The following is a 15,875-nucleotide window of genomic DNA, read 5'->3' as shown; positions in this document are numbered from 1 at the left end:
ACACAGCTATTTTTGTGCTTCATACTCTCCATATAGGGCTTGGAAGAGCCCCTGTTCTAAAAGCACTTCTGATTTTACCTCCTCTCAAAATTCTCCCTAAAATGTAGCTTTTTAATATGTAGCTATCATAATAAATAAAATAAACATGTGGTACAACATTTTAGATAAAATTTATAAAAATGTTAAAATTCATTTGTATATAAATTGTGTCTTAGAAAGTATTGAAAGACATATTTTAAAAATATCTCTATGTGACAAATCCTCTCATGTGTAGGCACATTTGATGCACCTGGTTGTACTTGCTAGAGGGCTGTTTTTCAGCTTTGGCACACATTACAATCTTTAAACTTATAAGGACTAACTCCTCTACAGAACTCTTATATCAGAAGTTTAAGAAATCATGTCCAGAAATTAGTTTTTGAAACTGCCTCAGTTAACTTTGAAGTACATGCAGAATTTGTGAGGACCATCATCGGAAAAACAAATTGAGATATCCATTAGGGACAGAGGTCAGAAGGGATCTCAAATATGGGAAAAGGTATAAGCTGACCATTCCCCTCCAAAATAGGTGACAATTTGCCAAAAGATTGAAGAGTTTCAAATGCTCTAAGTTTTAAAAGAAAGATATAAATGCATAAGCAGAAAAATTAAAAACACAACCCCTAGCAAACACTAAGGCAAATGCAACAATACCAAATTGAATACCTAGACAATATGATTTCCTTAAAAAACCAATACAGATTTGCATTTCTCTGATAATGAGTGATGTTGAGCATCTTTTCATGTGTTTGTTAGCCATCTGTATGTCTTCTTTGGAGATGTGTCTATTTAGTTCTTTGGCCCATTTTTTGATTGGGTCATTTATTTTTCTGGAATTGAGCTGCATAAGTTGCTTGTATATTTTTGAGATTAGTTGTTTGTCAGTTGCTTCATTTGCTATTATTTTCTCCCATTCAGAAGGCTGTCTTTTCACCTTGCTGATATTTTCCTTTGTTGTGCAGAAGCTTTTAATTTTAATTAGATCCCATTTGTTTATTTTTGCTTTTATTTCCAGAATTCTGGGGGGTGGATCATAGAGGATCCTGCTGTGATTTATGTCTGCGATCCAAAAATCTGCAAGCAATAAATGCTGGAGAGGGTGTGGAGAAAAGGGAACCCTCCTACACTGTTGGTGGGAATGCAAACTAGTACAGCCACTATGGAGAACAGTGTGGAGATTCCTTAAAAAATTGCAAATAGAACTCCCTTATGACCCAGCAATCCCACTGCTGGGCATACACACCGAGGAAACCAGAATTGAAAGAGACACATGTACCCCAATGTTCATCGCAGCACTGTTTATAATAGCCAGGACATGGAAACAACCTAGATGTCCATCAGCAGATGAATGGATAAGAAAGCTGTGGTACATATACACAATGGAGTATTACTCAGCCGTTAAAAAGAATTCATTTGAATCAGTTCTGATGAGATGGACGAAACTGGAGCCGATTATACAGAGTGAAGTAAGCCAGAAAGAAAAACACCAATACAGTATACTAACACATATATACGGAATTTAGAAAGATGGCAATGACGACCCTGTATGCAAGACAGGAAAAAGACGCAGCTGTCTATAACGGACTTTTGGACTCAGAGGGAGAGGGAGAGGGTGGGATGATATGGGAGAGTGGCATTCTATCATGTATACTATCATGTAAGAATTGAATCGCTAGTCTATGTCTGACGCAGGATACAGCATGCTTGGGGCTGGTGCATGGGGATGACCCACAGAGATGTTATGGGGAGGGAGGTGGGAGGGGGGTTCATGTTTGGGAACACATGTAAGAATTAAAGATTTTAAAATTAAAAAAAATAAAAAAAAAATAAAAATAAAATAAAAAAGCATTAAAAAAAAAAAAAAACCAATACAGAATTGTAAAGTAAAATAAAGTAAAAATAATAAATAAATAAATATTCTATGAAATTCAGCTAAGTACTTCAATCAGTAGTGAAACTCTCATTTATTTGCAATAAAATTTTTCAAAATTGGTTTCCTAAAACTAAATTATACAACAAAGAATTGACAATTGAATTGTTACTGTTGATTACTAAATTATCAGTATGGGTAAGTAAATATTTAAAACTATCTCAAACAAACCAAAAACGAAAAGAAGAAACCATAAGAAATTATGCAAGAAAACATATGATTTAGAGAATAGACACATGAAACTAAATATAAACAACAGGAATGGTAGTTGAATGAAAACAATAGATAGAGGAGAAATAACTAAGAAAATAGTCAGAAAATTCCGTGGGAATGAGAGGTTCCAGCCATACATTAGGCACTCCAGCCCTGGGATTTGACACCAGGAAAATAACCCCCATTAGCCAGTTTGAAAACCAATGGGGCTTAGATCAGAGCTATAAGAAACCAAGACTCCACTCAAAGAGAGCACCACAGTCACGCTTACTCTTGATCACAGTGCAGAAGCTACAAACTAAACACTGCATGGGCTCTGGTCAGCTTGCCAGGACTGCACCAGCAAGACCCCGGCCCACACCGGCCTCCAGCTCCAGCCCCTCTCGCCCTGGCATTGCTCTCCTCTGTAGCAGAGGCTGTTGCCAATGAGAACACCCACACTTAGAAGGAAAGGAGCTGGCTTGGAGCCCAGTCATGCCCTCTCCAGGGCCAGGGCAGTCATTGCCAATGTATGTGTCCATGCTCACACATGAGAGAAGCAAAACCTAGGGAGGAGAACATTATCACTGGTGGGCATGAGGCCACCTTACTGGCATGGCACCAACTGCTCTCGCCCCAACCCAGCCTCCAACCAAGGCATGCATATACTGGGGGAAAAGTGAAACCAGCCCAAGAGTGCAACTTCATGCCCTCAGGCCCAGGCAAGGACTCAACCAAGGTAGAGACAACCATCACACCCAAGAGAAACCCAACTCTGTCAGGGTTCCTTGTCTAGCCCCTTGGGCCTTTAACCCACCTCCAAAAGGATGATGAGCACAAGAGAGGTGCTTACTCCCACCTGACTCTGACTCAAGCCCCTCCTACACCAGCCATACCTCACACCAAGGTGGTGGCTGCCAGCACACACGGAGAGAAGATGCAGCCCATGCTCACTTCAGATCCAGCTCTCCTGCTGAAGCCCCTGGGCACACACAGAATGCCTAAGGATGCCTCAAGCCCAGGATAGGTAACTACTTCACTTAATTTGATAAAGACAGAGAAAGTTAAACAAAATGAGAAGACAAAGTAATATGTTTCAAATAAAGAACATACCTGAAAAAAACCCTAATGAAACAAGATAATTCACCTGATAAAGAGTTCAAAGCAGGAGATGAATCAAGTTTGAGATGGCTGCCCCAGATGGGGACTCAGAGGAAAAAAAGAATACATGGGCAGAGATATGCCCTAGGGAGTGAGTGGCTGGAGCTACAGATTGAGTGACCCAGTCCTGGGGTCCTACACAGGGCAGATGAGTCCTCTTGACTGACCAGAGGATCACTGGGACTAACAGGAAGGCTGTGAGAAGCTTGACTCTGCTGGTGACGAGTGCACATCACTAGCTTACCCTCAAGGCAGGGCAAAGATGGTGAAGAGAAGACTACTCCAGTGGCTCCAGGGTTTCTGGAGAAAGCCTCTGCACATGCCCTGACCCAAGCCAAGCATACACTTCAGTATCACTTAATTCACATTGTAGTGCAGCACTGGATCTGGGTGGTCATGACCAAGAAGGATGCTCAAAAATGGGACACAGAGGTGACTCAGTCCCAGGTTGGCATCTGGGTCAGGTGGTGGCCATTGTTGGAGCTTACACAAGCATCACACTGGAAACAACCCAGAACTCTGACAGTGGCCAGTTTGCCACAGTTCACACACTGATACATGGCAAGTGTCCATGTGGGCCCTGCCTTCCCTGTGGTGTGGTTCCATAAAAGGGTAAGGTGGCAGAAGTTGGAGGGGAATAATCAGCTATGAGAGACAAAGGGGACTTGGATCCAAGACTGCATCTGAGCAGAGTGAGGGAAATATTTGCTGGCCCCTGCTCAGGAAGTGCATCATGGACAGTTCACATCTGTCTATGGCCAACACAGCTAAGAGCCTGCTTGGGCCCTCCCTTGCTTCAGCACTTCCCCACTATGAGGCAAAGGTCCTGGTGTGGGAGAGGAAAAAGCACACTCTTAAAGGGAAAAGAGCCAGCTTGGGCCCAGCCCTCAGGGGTTGGTCCAGCAACCTGGGATCAAAACCCACTCCCAATTAGGAGGTGACAGTCATGAGCAGAGGGGAAATCCCACTTCATACCCAGCTCCAGCTTCAGTCCCTCCATCTTCTACTAAGGTAATGGCTGTTAGTACATCCTGAGGAAAGAAGTGACATGTATCCACGTCAAATCCAGTTCTCCCACCAAAGAAATCAGGCACATGCAATCCATACAGGGACATTCCCACAGAGTGACACTCAGGTAAGACCACAAAAGGTCACTGTTTAATCTAAATTCATAGAGGTTGAGAAAGTGAAGCAAGATGAAAAGGCAGAGGAACTGGTTTCAATTAAAAGAACAGGAGAAAACTCTAAAAAAGTAATGAAACAAATAAACAATTTACCAGATAAATAATTCAAAGCACTAGTAATAAGAATGTTAACTGAATTAAGGAAAAGAATAGATGAACACAGTGAGAATTTTAACAGGGAATTAGAAACATAAAATATACTAAATCAGAAATGAAAAATTCAAGAGCTGAAATTAAAAAAAAAACAGTCAAAGGAATGAATAGGTGGCTAATTGATACAGAAGAACTCATAAGTGATCTGGAAGATAGGGATAATGGAAATCACTCAATCAGAACAGCAACAAGAAAAGCAAATTTTAAAAACTGAGAACAGTTTAAAAGCTCTCTGAGACAACATTAAGTGTGTCAATATTCACATTATCGGGTTCACAGAAGGAAAAGGGGGGATCTTAAAGTGTTTCCGATGAGATTATGGATAAAAATTGCCAAAATATGAAGAAAGAAACAAATATTCAGATACACAAAGGACAGAGGATTCAAAAGAGTTGAACTCAAACAGACCCATACCAAGACATATTATAATTAAAATGGCAAAGGATAAAGAAAAAGAGAGAATTGTAATACAAATATAGTCAGAGGGGGAAAAAAAGTAATATAAAAGAGAATCCTTAAGGGTTCTCAGTTGATTTTTCTGCAGAAACTTTGCAGGTCATAAGGGAGTGGTATGACGTATTCGAAATGCTGAAAGGGAAAAACCTACAACTAGGATATTCTACTGTGCAAGATTATCATTTAGAGTTGAAGGAGAGATAAAGAACTTCTCAGACAAGTAAAGAGTTTATCACAACTAAATCTATCCTAAAAGAAATGTTAAAGGGTCATCTCTAAGTGGAAAACAAATAGGAATCTATAGGAAAGAGAAAATCCCAACAAGAAAGGCAATTATATAGTAAAAGCAGAAGATTAACTACTTACATATAGAAATTAAAAGACAAAAAAATTATAAAATAACTGTAACTAGAATAAACAATACATGATTAACATGAAGATATAAAATATAATATCCAAAACACAAAATAAGGAGAAAAGGAGTAAAAACTGTAGATCTTTCAGAATGTGTTTGAACTTAAATGACTACCAGTTTAAAACAAGTAGATATAGATATACAAGCCATAGTAATGACAAATCAAAAACCTACAATAGATACACAAAAACAAGGGAGAAAAGAACAGAAGAATACTATCTAAAAACTCAATAGAAAATAATAAAAGAAGAAAAGAACAGAGAATAACTACCAAAACAACCAGAAAATAATAAAATAGCAATAAGTACATACCCATCAATAATTACTTTAAATGTCAATGGACTAAATGCTCCAGTGATAAAACATATAATGGATGATTTGATAAAAAAAAAAAAAAAAAACCGAGACCCAGCTATATGCTGCCTACAAGAGACTAACTTAGAGCTAAAGACACACACAGATTGAAAGTGAGGGAATGGAAAAAGATATTTCATGCAAATGGAAACAAGGAAGAAGGGGTAGCAATACTCATATCAGACAAAATGGACATTATAACAAAGGCTTTTCCTATTTTCTAGTTCGGCAAAATTTTCACTGTGTTCATCAATTTTTCCCCAGTGCAGTTAGCAGTCTTATTGCAAATGCTTTGATACTTTATCAGGTAAATTATCTGTTTCATTAGAGTCTTATCAGTTGCTTCTTGTTCTCTCATTTGAAACATATTCTTCTGTCTTCTCATTTTAACTTTCTCTGTCTCTTCAAAATTAAATGAAATCGTTACCTATCCTGGTCTTTGACCGTGTTTGTATGGGAGCATCCCTATGCAGTTTGTGTGTGCCCAGTGTCTTTGCTGAGAGAGCTGGGTCTGAAATTAGTCTGAAGGTAGCTCCATCTTCCCCCCGGGACTTGCAAGCTGGTAATGGTTGCCTCTACTCTGCTCACAGGCAGGGCCAGTGAATTGAGATGTCTCAGCTCCCATCAAGTGTGTTCACTCTCATTGCCAATAGACATCTCCTCCTTGATGGGTAATAGCACTGGAGTAAAAAGGCCTGGTGCAGGAACCCAGTGTAGACTCTTACACATGCTGGGGTGGTTCTGGCAAGTCAGCCAGAGCCCAGAAAACTTTCAATATGCAGTCTCTGCTATTGATCAGGAGTAAGCATGATTGTGGCTGCACTCTTCAAGAGCAGAGTCTCAGTTTCTTACTCCAGTAAGCTCCACTGGTTTTCCAACCAGCTGAGGGGTCTCCTCTTCCTGGTGTCAGACCCCAAGGTTGAGGTGTCTAATATGGGCCTTAACACCTTGCTCCACAGAGAGGATACCCAAGCCTGTGATATCCCCCTCTTCTTTCGTGTCTTCTCCTAGGGATGTGAGTCCCAAACAAACTGTTTCTCTCTTCCTACCCAATTGCATATGAATCTTTCATTACAGCTTTGGCTATAGTAGATTAGTTCTGCTGTCCCCAGGTAAATTTGAGCAAGAGTCCCTGCATATGTCATTATAGTTTCTATGTGTTTCTGAGAAAGGTGAGCCCCGTGCCCTCCCACGCCACCATCTTGATCTCCTGAAGGTATTTTTTTAAGTTATCACTTTGATTTCTCCTCACATGAAAGACCACTTAATGATTTTCTTTTTCTTCTCTCTTCAACTGATTTTTATGCTCCCTTATTTTATGGCCAGAAATAATTAAATCTTATGTAAGATAGTTTACAAATGAGCAAAGTAAGATATTCAAAGAACTCAGATATAAATTCTCTAGAATCACTTATTCAAGCTAATTTTGTACTAATAGTATCTTATTTAAATTTATTATCAACAACAAACTATCAGAAAAAGAAATCAAGAAAACAATTCCATTTACAATTGCATCAAAAGAATAAAATGCCTAGAAATAAATTTAACTAAGAAGGTAAAAGACATGTACTGAAAACTATAAAATACTAATGAAAAAATGAAAAAGATGCAAATAGATGTAAAGATATTCTGTGCTTATAGATTGGGGGAATATTGTTAAAAGGTCCACATTACACAAGGCAATCTACAAATTTAATGTAATCCCTACAAAAAGCAATGGCAGAGCTAAAAAGAAACAATCCTTGATATTGTCACTGGTGATTTTTTGGGGGGTTCTGACTTCAAAGGTAATGACAAGAGAAGCAAAAATAAATGAGTGACATTACATCAAATTAAAAAGCTTCTGCACAGCAAAGAAAACCATGAACAACATAAAAAGGCAACCTACACAATGGGATAATATGTTTTCAAATTATATATTTAATAAGGGGTTAATATCCAAAATAAACAAAGAATTCATACAATTAGATTGCAAAATGGGCAGAAGTGCTACATAGATCTTTTTCTAAAGAAGGCATAGAGATGGTATACAGGCACATGAAAAAATGTTCAACATCACTAGCAATTAAGGAAATGCCTATCAAAACTACAATGAGATATCACCTCTCATATCAGAACAGCTATTATCAAATGGATTAAAATTAACAAGTATTAGTAAGGAGGTGGAAAAAAGGGAACACTAGTGCACTATTCATGGGAATAAAAATTGGAGTAGCCATTATTGAAAATAGTATGATGTTTCCTCAAAAAAGTAAAGATATAACTATCATATGATCCAGCAATTCCACTTCTTAGTATTTATCTGGAGAAAATGAAAACACTATTCAAAAAGATATGCACCTGTATATTAACTGCAGCATTATTTACAATAGCCAAGATATGGAAATTACCTAAGTTAACCATTGATGGATGAATGGATAAAGAGGATGTGGCATATATATACAATGGAGTAACAGAAAATGGAACTTGAGAACTTTATGATAAATGAAATAAGTTAGACAAAGACATATGCCATATGATTTTACTTACATATGGAATCAAGAAACAAATGAAAAAACAAAACGAACAAAAAAGAAAAACGTAATGCGCCACTATTATACCATGGTGACTATAGTTAATAATATTGCATTACAAATCTGTAAGTAAATTGCTACGAAAGTAAATCTTAAAAATTCTGGGGTAAATATGTAACATTGCATAGTGACAAAGGGGCTTCCCAGCTGGCACTAGTGCTAAAGAACCCAACTGCCAACGCAAGAGATGTAAGAGATGCAGGTTCGATCCCTGGGTCGGGAAGATCCCCTGGAAGAGGACATGGCAATCCACTCCAGTATTTTTGCCTGAAGAAATCCATGGATAGAGGGGCTTGGCAAGCTACAGTCCATAGGACTGCAAAGAGTCAGACATGACTAAAGTGATTTAACATGCATGCATAGTGACAAATGGTAAATTAGACTTACTGTGATCATTTTGCAACATATACAAATATCAAATCAGTATGTTGTGCAACTGAAAATACTGTAATGTTGCTGTCAATTGTGCTTCAATTAAAAATCATAACAATAAAATTTTTAAACTAAAATAACAAAAGTAGTTTCCAGTGTGTTAGGAAATGAGCTTATTTTAAAACAAATCTAGTAGTAGAGGACTCTTGCTACCAACCCCATTTCAGTAAATAACTAATTATACATAAGACACATTTCCATGGAGAACTCAGTCCCCAAAGAACTTTGTCTGCTAACTCATCTGGGATAAGCATAAATGAGCTGTTTGTAAAGAATGCCCAAGAGTCTTAGGAATATAATACAAAAAGCATACCTGCAAAGCAGTCTTGATATTATCTACTACTGTCTTCCTATTCTGGGCTTTTTTCCCTTTTTGCAGCATTGTGTCACACGAAAAACTCACACTTCCGAAGGTAATTCTTAGACACTCATTTGCATACTATAGTTTCTCTGTCCTTCTCTGAAAGTCTGAAAATTCGTGTGTGCCTCCATAATTCCTTTTTATTAAATTACAGTTATCAAAATAAGGTGAGTAAAAAGACACTTGTTTTAAAGACTACCCATTCTTAGGGAAAGTTGGAATGTGTTTACTTCAAAGTAACTGATATGTGTAGGAAAAGCAGAGAGCATTTCATTTCCAGGAGCCTTCTCTAAATTTTGGAAATATATAGTTTGATGCCTATAGAAAGCAACTAGATTTATCTTTGTAATCAAACTCAGTCTTTGACTTAAACCAACCGTAAAATCATGTAAATTTTAGTAAATACTAATCTGACAGATATTAAACACCTGAGTGAAGTGTGTAGCCTTCATTCAATCATGTGAACATTTTTAATATGTAGTCAAAACTTGATAGATTGACTTGTCCACATGTTTCATCCAGATGCTTTGATATCAGATAAATTTTCATTTCTTCTACAATCTTTCCCTATATATAAACTTAAAAATCACTATAAATACAAAGAAAATAATGTGGGATACAAATGATACATAAGTAAGACACACCAGAATGAAAACATTAGTGGAGATTTAAAGGAGAAGGCAAAAGGAATAGATTGTACTCTGGTAAAGTGACTTTGAACACTGGGTTAAACAGTGGAAGCTAAATAGATCTCTTATTTATCTCCAAGTGAAAATAGTGACGAAAAATCACTGAAGGTAGATCAAAAAGTAGGCTAAAAATTCTTGGAATATAAGAACTAAAAATAACGAAATATCATGAGAATGATACAAAAAAGATTAGTTACCTAAGAAAGAATTAAACAGTGTAAATATACATCAAAAGAGAATCACATTATTTAGGACACTTTTTGTACTATCTCCAGGGAAATATGAGGAGAAATGAAGGAGGCTCTGGGGTGATCATCATTCACAAACAAAACTGCACTTGCTAAGGTGAATAATATATATAAAATTCCAAATAATGCAGATTTAATACAATTGATGAGATTATACTTGGCTGAACACGATCATGAGAGTTAGAAAAAATTATGTAAGAATTTCTGGAAGATCAAGACTAAAATTACTCTTTAAAAGATTGCAAAATGAATCATAGTAAAAAAATTAAAAAGGTAACTATAACAATGTTAACCGAACAGACAATAGATGTCATACAGTGCAATTACTTAATAATGTGGGCAGATTGCCTTTTATTTATTTTAACAGCTAAATTAATTCATACCATGCTTTTGTTTCATATATGTCTATACAAAGTACTTTCACCATAAAGAGAACTTAGGTCAAGATATATTCCTACATTTGAAGTGTTCTTTTAATACCTTAAATAATGTCACAGTTGAATGAGTTATAGCAAACATATTCACTTAGAAAATATCTCTACATGTGCTTTCTTTGGAATCTTGAAACTCTAAATTTGCAGTCTCATTATCTCACTATCTCAATTTAAGGAATTAATTGCTTTTTTATATTTAGAACCTCAATAAACACGATTGGTTAACAACATCTTAAAATATGAGTACTAAACCTTCCTTTGTTATAGGGTTTGGGGCTAGGTACTAAAGATTTAATCGGTGTAAAATGCTTACTGTAGTGTTTGGTGCATAGAGCTCTTTCAGGATGAGTTGAAATTATTATTAAATTACTATATTATACACATCTGATCTAGAGTTAGTGTGTAAACAAAGGACCATATTCACATCTTAGCCCTGAGTAGCTTTGTGTGGCAGCTCACAAGATGGATTTGAGGATTCGATGAAATAAAGTATGTGAAAACTATGCTTTGCAAGTGTAATTCTGTTTCCCTTGAACCAATAATTAATTGGCAGAGTAACTTGGAATTTTGTCACTGGTATACACTACCTCAACTTCCTATCTGATTATTTTTCGTCTTACAGAAGATAATAGATTTCATGAAACACAATTTAACGCTAAACAGGAAAAAAAAAGGATAAACAAAAATTCACTTACTTTTTAAATTTTCTCAAAAACTGCTTTACTCAGCTAGCTGATTTTGTTGTTGCACATGCCTCATAGCTTTTAAAAAAGAGAGAGAGAGAGGGAGAAGTTCCTTGATGGTCTAGTGGTTATAGCGCTTAGGATAAGGCATTTTCACTGCTATGGTCCAGGTTCAATCCCTGGTGGGGGAACTGAGATCTCCCAAGTTGCACAGCACAGCCAAAATCTTTAAGAAATGGAGGGCATCATGTCGTGAGTATATGAAGTACTTTATGCCTATGAATAATGTCTGCAATCCTGAATTGGAATAAAGAATTTCCTCCTGACATCAATTCCCTGGCCTTAAAGGATGTTTGTAGTTATATGCAATTAAGTGAATCAATGATAACCATCCAAACTCTTATATAAAAACAGGATAAGTCCACTCACTGAAGAAAAATTCGTACAAGATAGATAATTAAAATTTAACATGAAAAATCAAACGCCCAGTTTGAACTAAGTAGCTATGCAAGAAAATTTACATTCAAAAACAAATTTTTGAGTATGGAAAAACATACTATATAGCAAAGTTCTCTCATTATATACTTCAGGAAATTGACATGCTTAAATTTCTTGCTCAATTCCAAATTACTAAGATAGATTTAAATAAAACAAGCCTTCATAGTTCCCATGAAGTGAAGTGAAGTGAAAGTCACTCAGTTGTATCCAACCCTTTGTGACCCCATGGACTATACAGTCCATGGAATTCTCCAGGCCAGGATACTGGAGTGGGTAGCCTTTCCCTTCTCCAGGGGATCTTCCCAGCCCAGGGATTGAACCCCGGTCTCTCACATTGCAGGTGGATTCTTTACCAGCTGAGCCACGAGGGAAGCAAGCCCAGTTCCCATGGGACAGATATAATTATTCAACTATAATAACATATCTGAATCTGAATAAGGTTATCTTTTTTAGCTTTTTAATTTATACTAGAGTATAGATGATTTACAAGGTTGTGTTAGTTTCTACTCTACAGCAAGGTGATTCAGTTATACATATTCACATATCTATTCTTTTTCAAATGCTTTTTTTGTTTAGTTTGTTACATAATATTGAGTAGAGTTCCCTGTGCTATAACAGTTGGTCCTTGTTGAATATCTATTTTAAATATAGCTGTATGTACATGTCAACCCCAAATTCCCTAACTATCCCTTCCACCAACTCTTCCCTCCCTGGTAACCATAAATTCTGAACAAGGCTATCCTGATAATGCTTCCTAGGTTGTCTCCAGTCTGGTCTTCTCCTATAACTATGTCAATGCTTTTAATCTTCTCAATATTTCAGTAATGCCTTGCAGCAGTGTTTCTGATAATGACCCATCTGACTCCTGGACTCCATGCCACATCTACTCTATCAGACACCTGGAGATAGGAATCATGTTAACAGTCTCTTCAGCTAAAATTTTCACAAGCAAAGTATGAAAACCATTACTTTGGAGTATCGGAACAACAGTCACTTATTTAATCCTCACCAGAGCCCAAAGACAGTTATTCCCGTATTTATTAAACAGAGTAGGAAACTGACCTTCAGCGAGGTTATTTGTTTAAGGTAGTTGCCTTTATTTTGTAGAGTCATGAAAAGTAATTAAGTCACCTGGTGTCACATTCATTTAATTATCTCCCTTCCCAAGTTACTGTACCCAGTCTCCTATGAGTAGTTCATAATTGTGCACATTGCATAACTGTGTTTTGTCACTTCTCAAAATACTTCTATCTTTCCTGTCATTTTCCTGCTATAGGTGAAACAAATTGAAGATAATGGAACTAATTAACAGAAGCCATCCTGAAGAGTTTATTCTACTAGGCTTTGCTGACCGTCCTTGGCTAGAGCTTCCTCTATTCATTATTCTGCTTATAACATACCCCATGGCCATGATGGGAAACATAGCCATCATTCTGGTGTCCAAGTTAGACTTCCGTCTGCACAGTCCCATGTATTTCTTCCTCACCAACCTCTCCTTTTTGGACATGTGCTACACCACAAGCATTGTCCCTCAGATGCTCTTTAACCTGGGAATGTCTAAGAAGACAATCAGCTATATAGGGTGTGCTGTTCAGCTTTATTTCTTCCACATAATGGGGGGCACAGAATGTCTGCTTTTGGCTCTTATGTCTTTTGATCGCTACGTGGCCATCTGCAAGCCTCTACACTACACCCTCATCATGAATCAGCTCATCTGTATCTTATTAGTGGCCACCGTGTGGCTGAGTGGAATGACCTATGCTGTCTCAGAGGCCACTGTCACCTTACAGTTACCACTGTGTGGTCGCAATACCCTGGATCACTTGGTGTGTGAGATTCCTGTTCTGATAAAGACTGCCTGTGGCGAAAAGGGGGCTAATGAGCTCACACTCTCAGTGGTATGCATTTTTTTCTTAGCTGTGCCACTGTGCTTAATTCTAATTTCCTATGCTTGCATTGGACATGCTGTATTTAAGATTAAATCTTTGGAGGGAAGGAAAAAAGCCTTTGGGACATGTTCTTCCCATCTCATTGTAGTTTTCCTATTTTATGGTCCAGCCATTAGCATGTACCTTCAGCCCCCCTCCTCCATCTCAAGAGACCAGCCCAAGTTCATGGCTCTCTTCTATGGAGTAGTGACTCCTACACTCAACCCTTTCATCTACACTCTGAGGAATAAGGATGTAAAGGGGGCACTGGGCAACCTCATGGGGAGTGTATTCACTTGCAAGTGAGAGTTAGCAGACATCAAATGAAATTATTTGACCATTGAGATAGGTTTTATAGAGGTTTCTTTAATAACTCACTCTAGCTTCTTATGTCCACAGATCATTTGATGTTCTTTTTGCAAAATATGTCATATTCCTCATATTCCTAAGCAATGGTAATTCTTGGCTAATACTCACCAGTAAGGGCATTCTGTGGAAACATATTGTTGCTTCCATGTCCTGGCTATTGTAAACAGTGCTGTGATGAACATTGGGGTACACATGTCTCTTTCACTTCTGGTTTCCTTGGTGTGTATGCCCAGCAGTGGGATTTCTGGGTCATAAGGCAGTTCTATTTCCAGTTTTTGAAGGAATCTCCACGCTGTTCTCCATAGTGGCTGTACTAGTTTGCATTCTCACCAACAGTATAAGAAGGTTCCCTTTTCTCCACACCCTCTCCAGCATTTATTGCTTGTAGACTTTTGGATCGCAGCCATTCTGACTGGCATGAAATGGTACCTAACTGTGGTCTTGATTTGCATTTCTCTGATTATGAGTGATGTTGAGCATCTTTTCATGTGTTTGTTAGCCATCTGTATGTCTTCTCTGGAGTAATGTCTGTTCAGTTCTTTGGCCCATTTTTTGATTGGGTTGTTTATTTTTCTGGAATTGAGCTGCAGGAGTTGCTTGTGTATTTTGGAGATTAATTCTTTGCCAGTTGCTTCATTTGCTATTATTTTCTCCCATTCTGCAGGCTGTCTTTTCACCTTGCTTATAGTTTCCTTTGTTGTGCAGAAGCTTTTCATTTTAATTAGGTCCCATTTGTTTATTTTTGCTTTTATTTCCAATACTCTGGAAGATGGGTCATAGATGATCCTGTTGTAATTTATGTCGGAGAATTTTGCCTATGTTTTCCTCTAGGAGTTTTATAGTTTCTGGTCTTACGTTTAGATCTTTAATCCATTTTGAGTTTATTTCTGTGTATGGTGTTAGAAAGTGTTCTAGTTTCATTCTTTTACAAGTTGTTGACCAGTTTTCCCAGCACCACTTGTTAAAGAGATGGTCTTTTCTCCACTGTATATTCTTGCCGCCTTTGTCTAAGATAAGGTGTCCATAGGTGCGTGGGTTTATCTCTGAGCTTTCTATTTTGTTGCATTGATCTATATTTCTGTCTTTGTGCCAGTACCATACTGTCTTGATGACTGTAGCTTTGTAGTAGAACCTGAAGTCAGACAGGTTGATTCTCCCAGTTCCATTCTTCTTTCTTAAGATTGCTTTGGCTATTCAAGGTTTTGTATTTCCATACAAATTATGAAATTATTTTTTTCTAGTTCTGTGAAAAACCTCACATTTTTTAAAGCAACTTAAAGGAGTTTACATATATTTGGTGTTTAACTAATATGGTAAGAAATCAACATAATGTTGTATAGAGAAAAAGTAATAAGTAAGAATAACAATAGTGAATTGAACTTTTCTGGCATGTCTTCTGGTCTAGCAAATCAAGATTTAAGCAAATTATTGGATGATAAATCATATGCTTTTCTGAACAAGGTACTTGAGCCCTCCAAGCATCTCTGGCAGGTATGGGGTTTTGATTCTAAACACAATTTCGCCCCCTCCTACCATAGTCTTGGGGCTTCCCTTTTGCCCCTGGACATGGGGTATCTTTTTTTTGGTGGGATCCAACATTCTTCTGTCAATGGCTGTTCAGCAATGAGTTGTAATTTTGGAGTTCTTGCAGAAGATGAGCACTTGTCCTTCTACTCCACCATCTCGGTAACTCAGCATTCTTTCCTTGAGAACCCCACTAACAGTATGAAAAGCAAAAAGATATGATACTGAAAGATAAACTCCCCAGGTCAGTAG

General features: G+C 37.4%; 1 protein-coding gene across 1 annotated transcript; it reads left to right on the top strand.

Moving 5' to 3' along the window:
* Positions 1 to 13,097: 13,097 nt before the first annotated feature.
* On the top strand, positions 13,098 to 14,036 carry LOC128056297 (olfactory receptor 2B11-like). Its single transcript, XM_052649011.1, has one exon. The coding sequence runs from the start codon at positions 13,098 to 13,100 to the stop codon at positions 14,034 to 14,036; it is 939 nt and encodes a 312-aa protein (XP_052504971.1).
* The last annotated feature ends 1,839 nt before the right edge of the window (positions 14,037 to 15,875 follow it).

Source organism: Budorcas taxicolor, chromosome 11 (genome assembly GCF_023091745.1).
Source record: "Budorcas taxicolor isolate Tak-1 chromosome 11, Takin1.1, whole genome shotgun sequence".
Classification (NCBI taxonomy): Eukaryota; Metazoa; Chordata; class Mammalia; order Artiodactyla; family Bovidae; genus Budorcas; species Budorcas taxicolor.
The sequence above is the reverse complement of the archived record's forward strand: the minus strand, read 5'-3'. Positions and strand labels throughout refer to the sequence as shown.

Bases quoted from the DNA above. Each gene is read 5' to 3' on its own strand.
- LOC128056297 (XM_052649011.1), top strand. From the start codon at position 13,098: ATGGAACTAATTAACAGAAGCCATCCTGAAGAGTTTATTCTACTAGGC.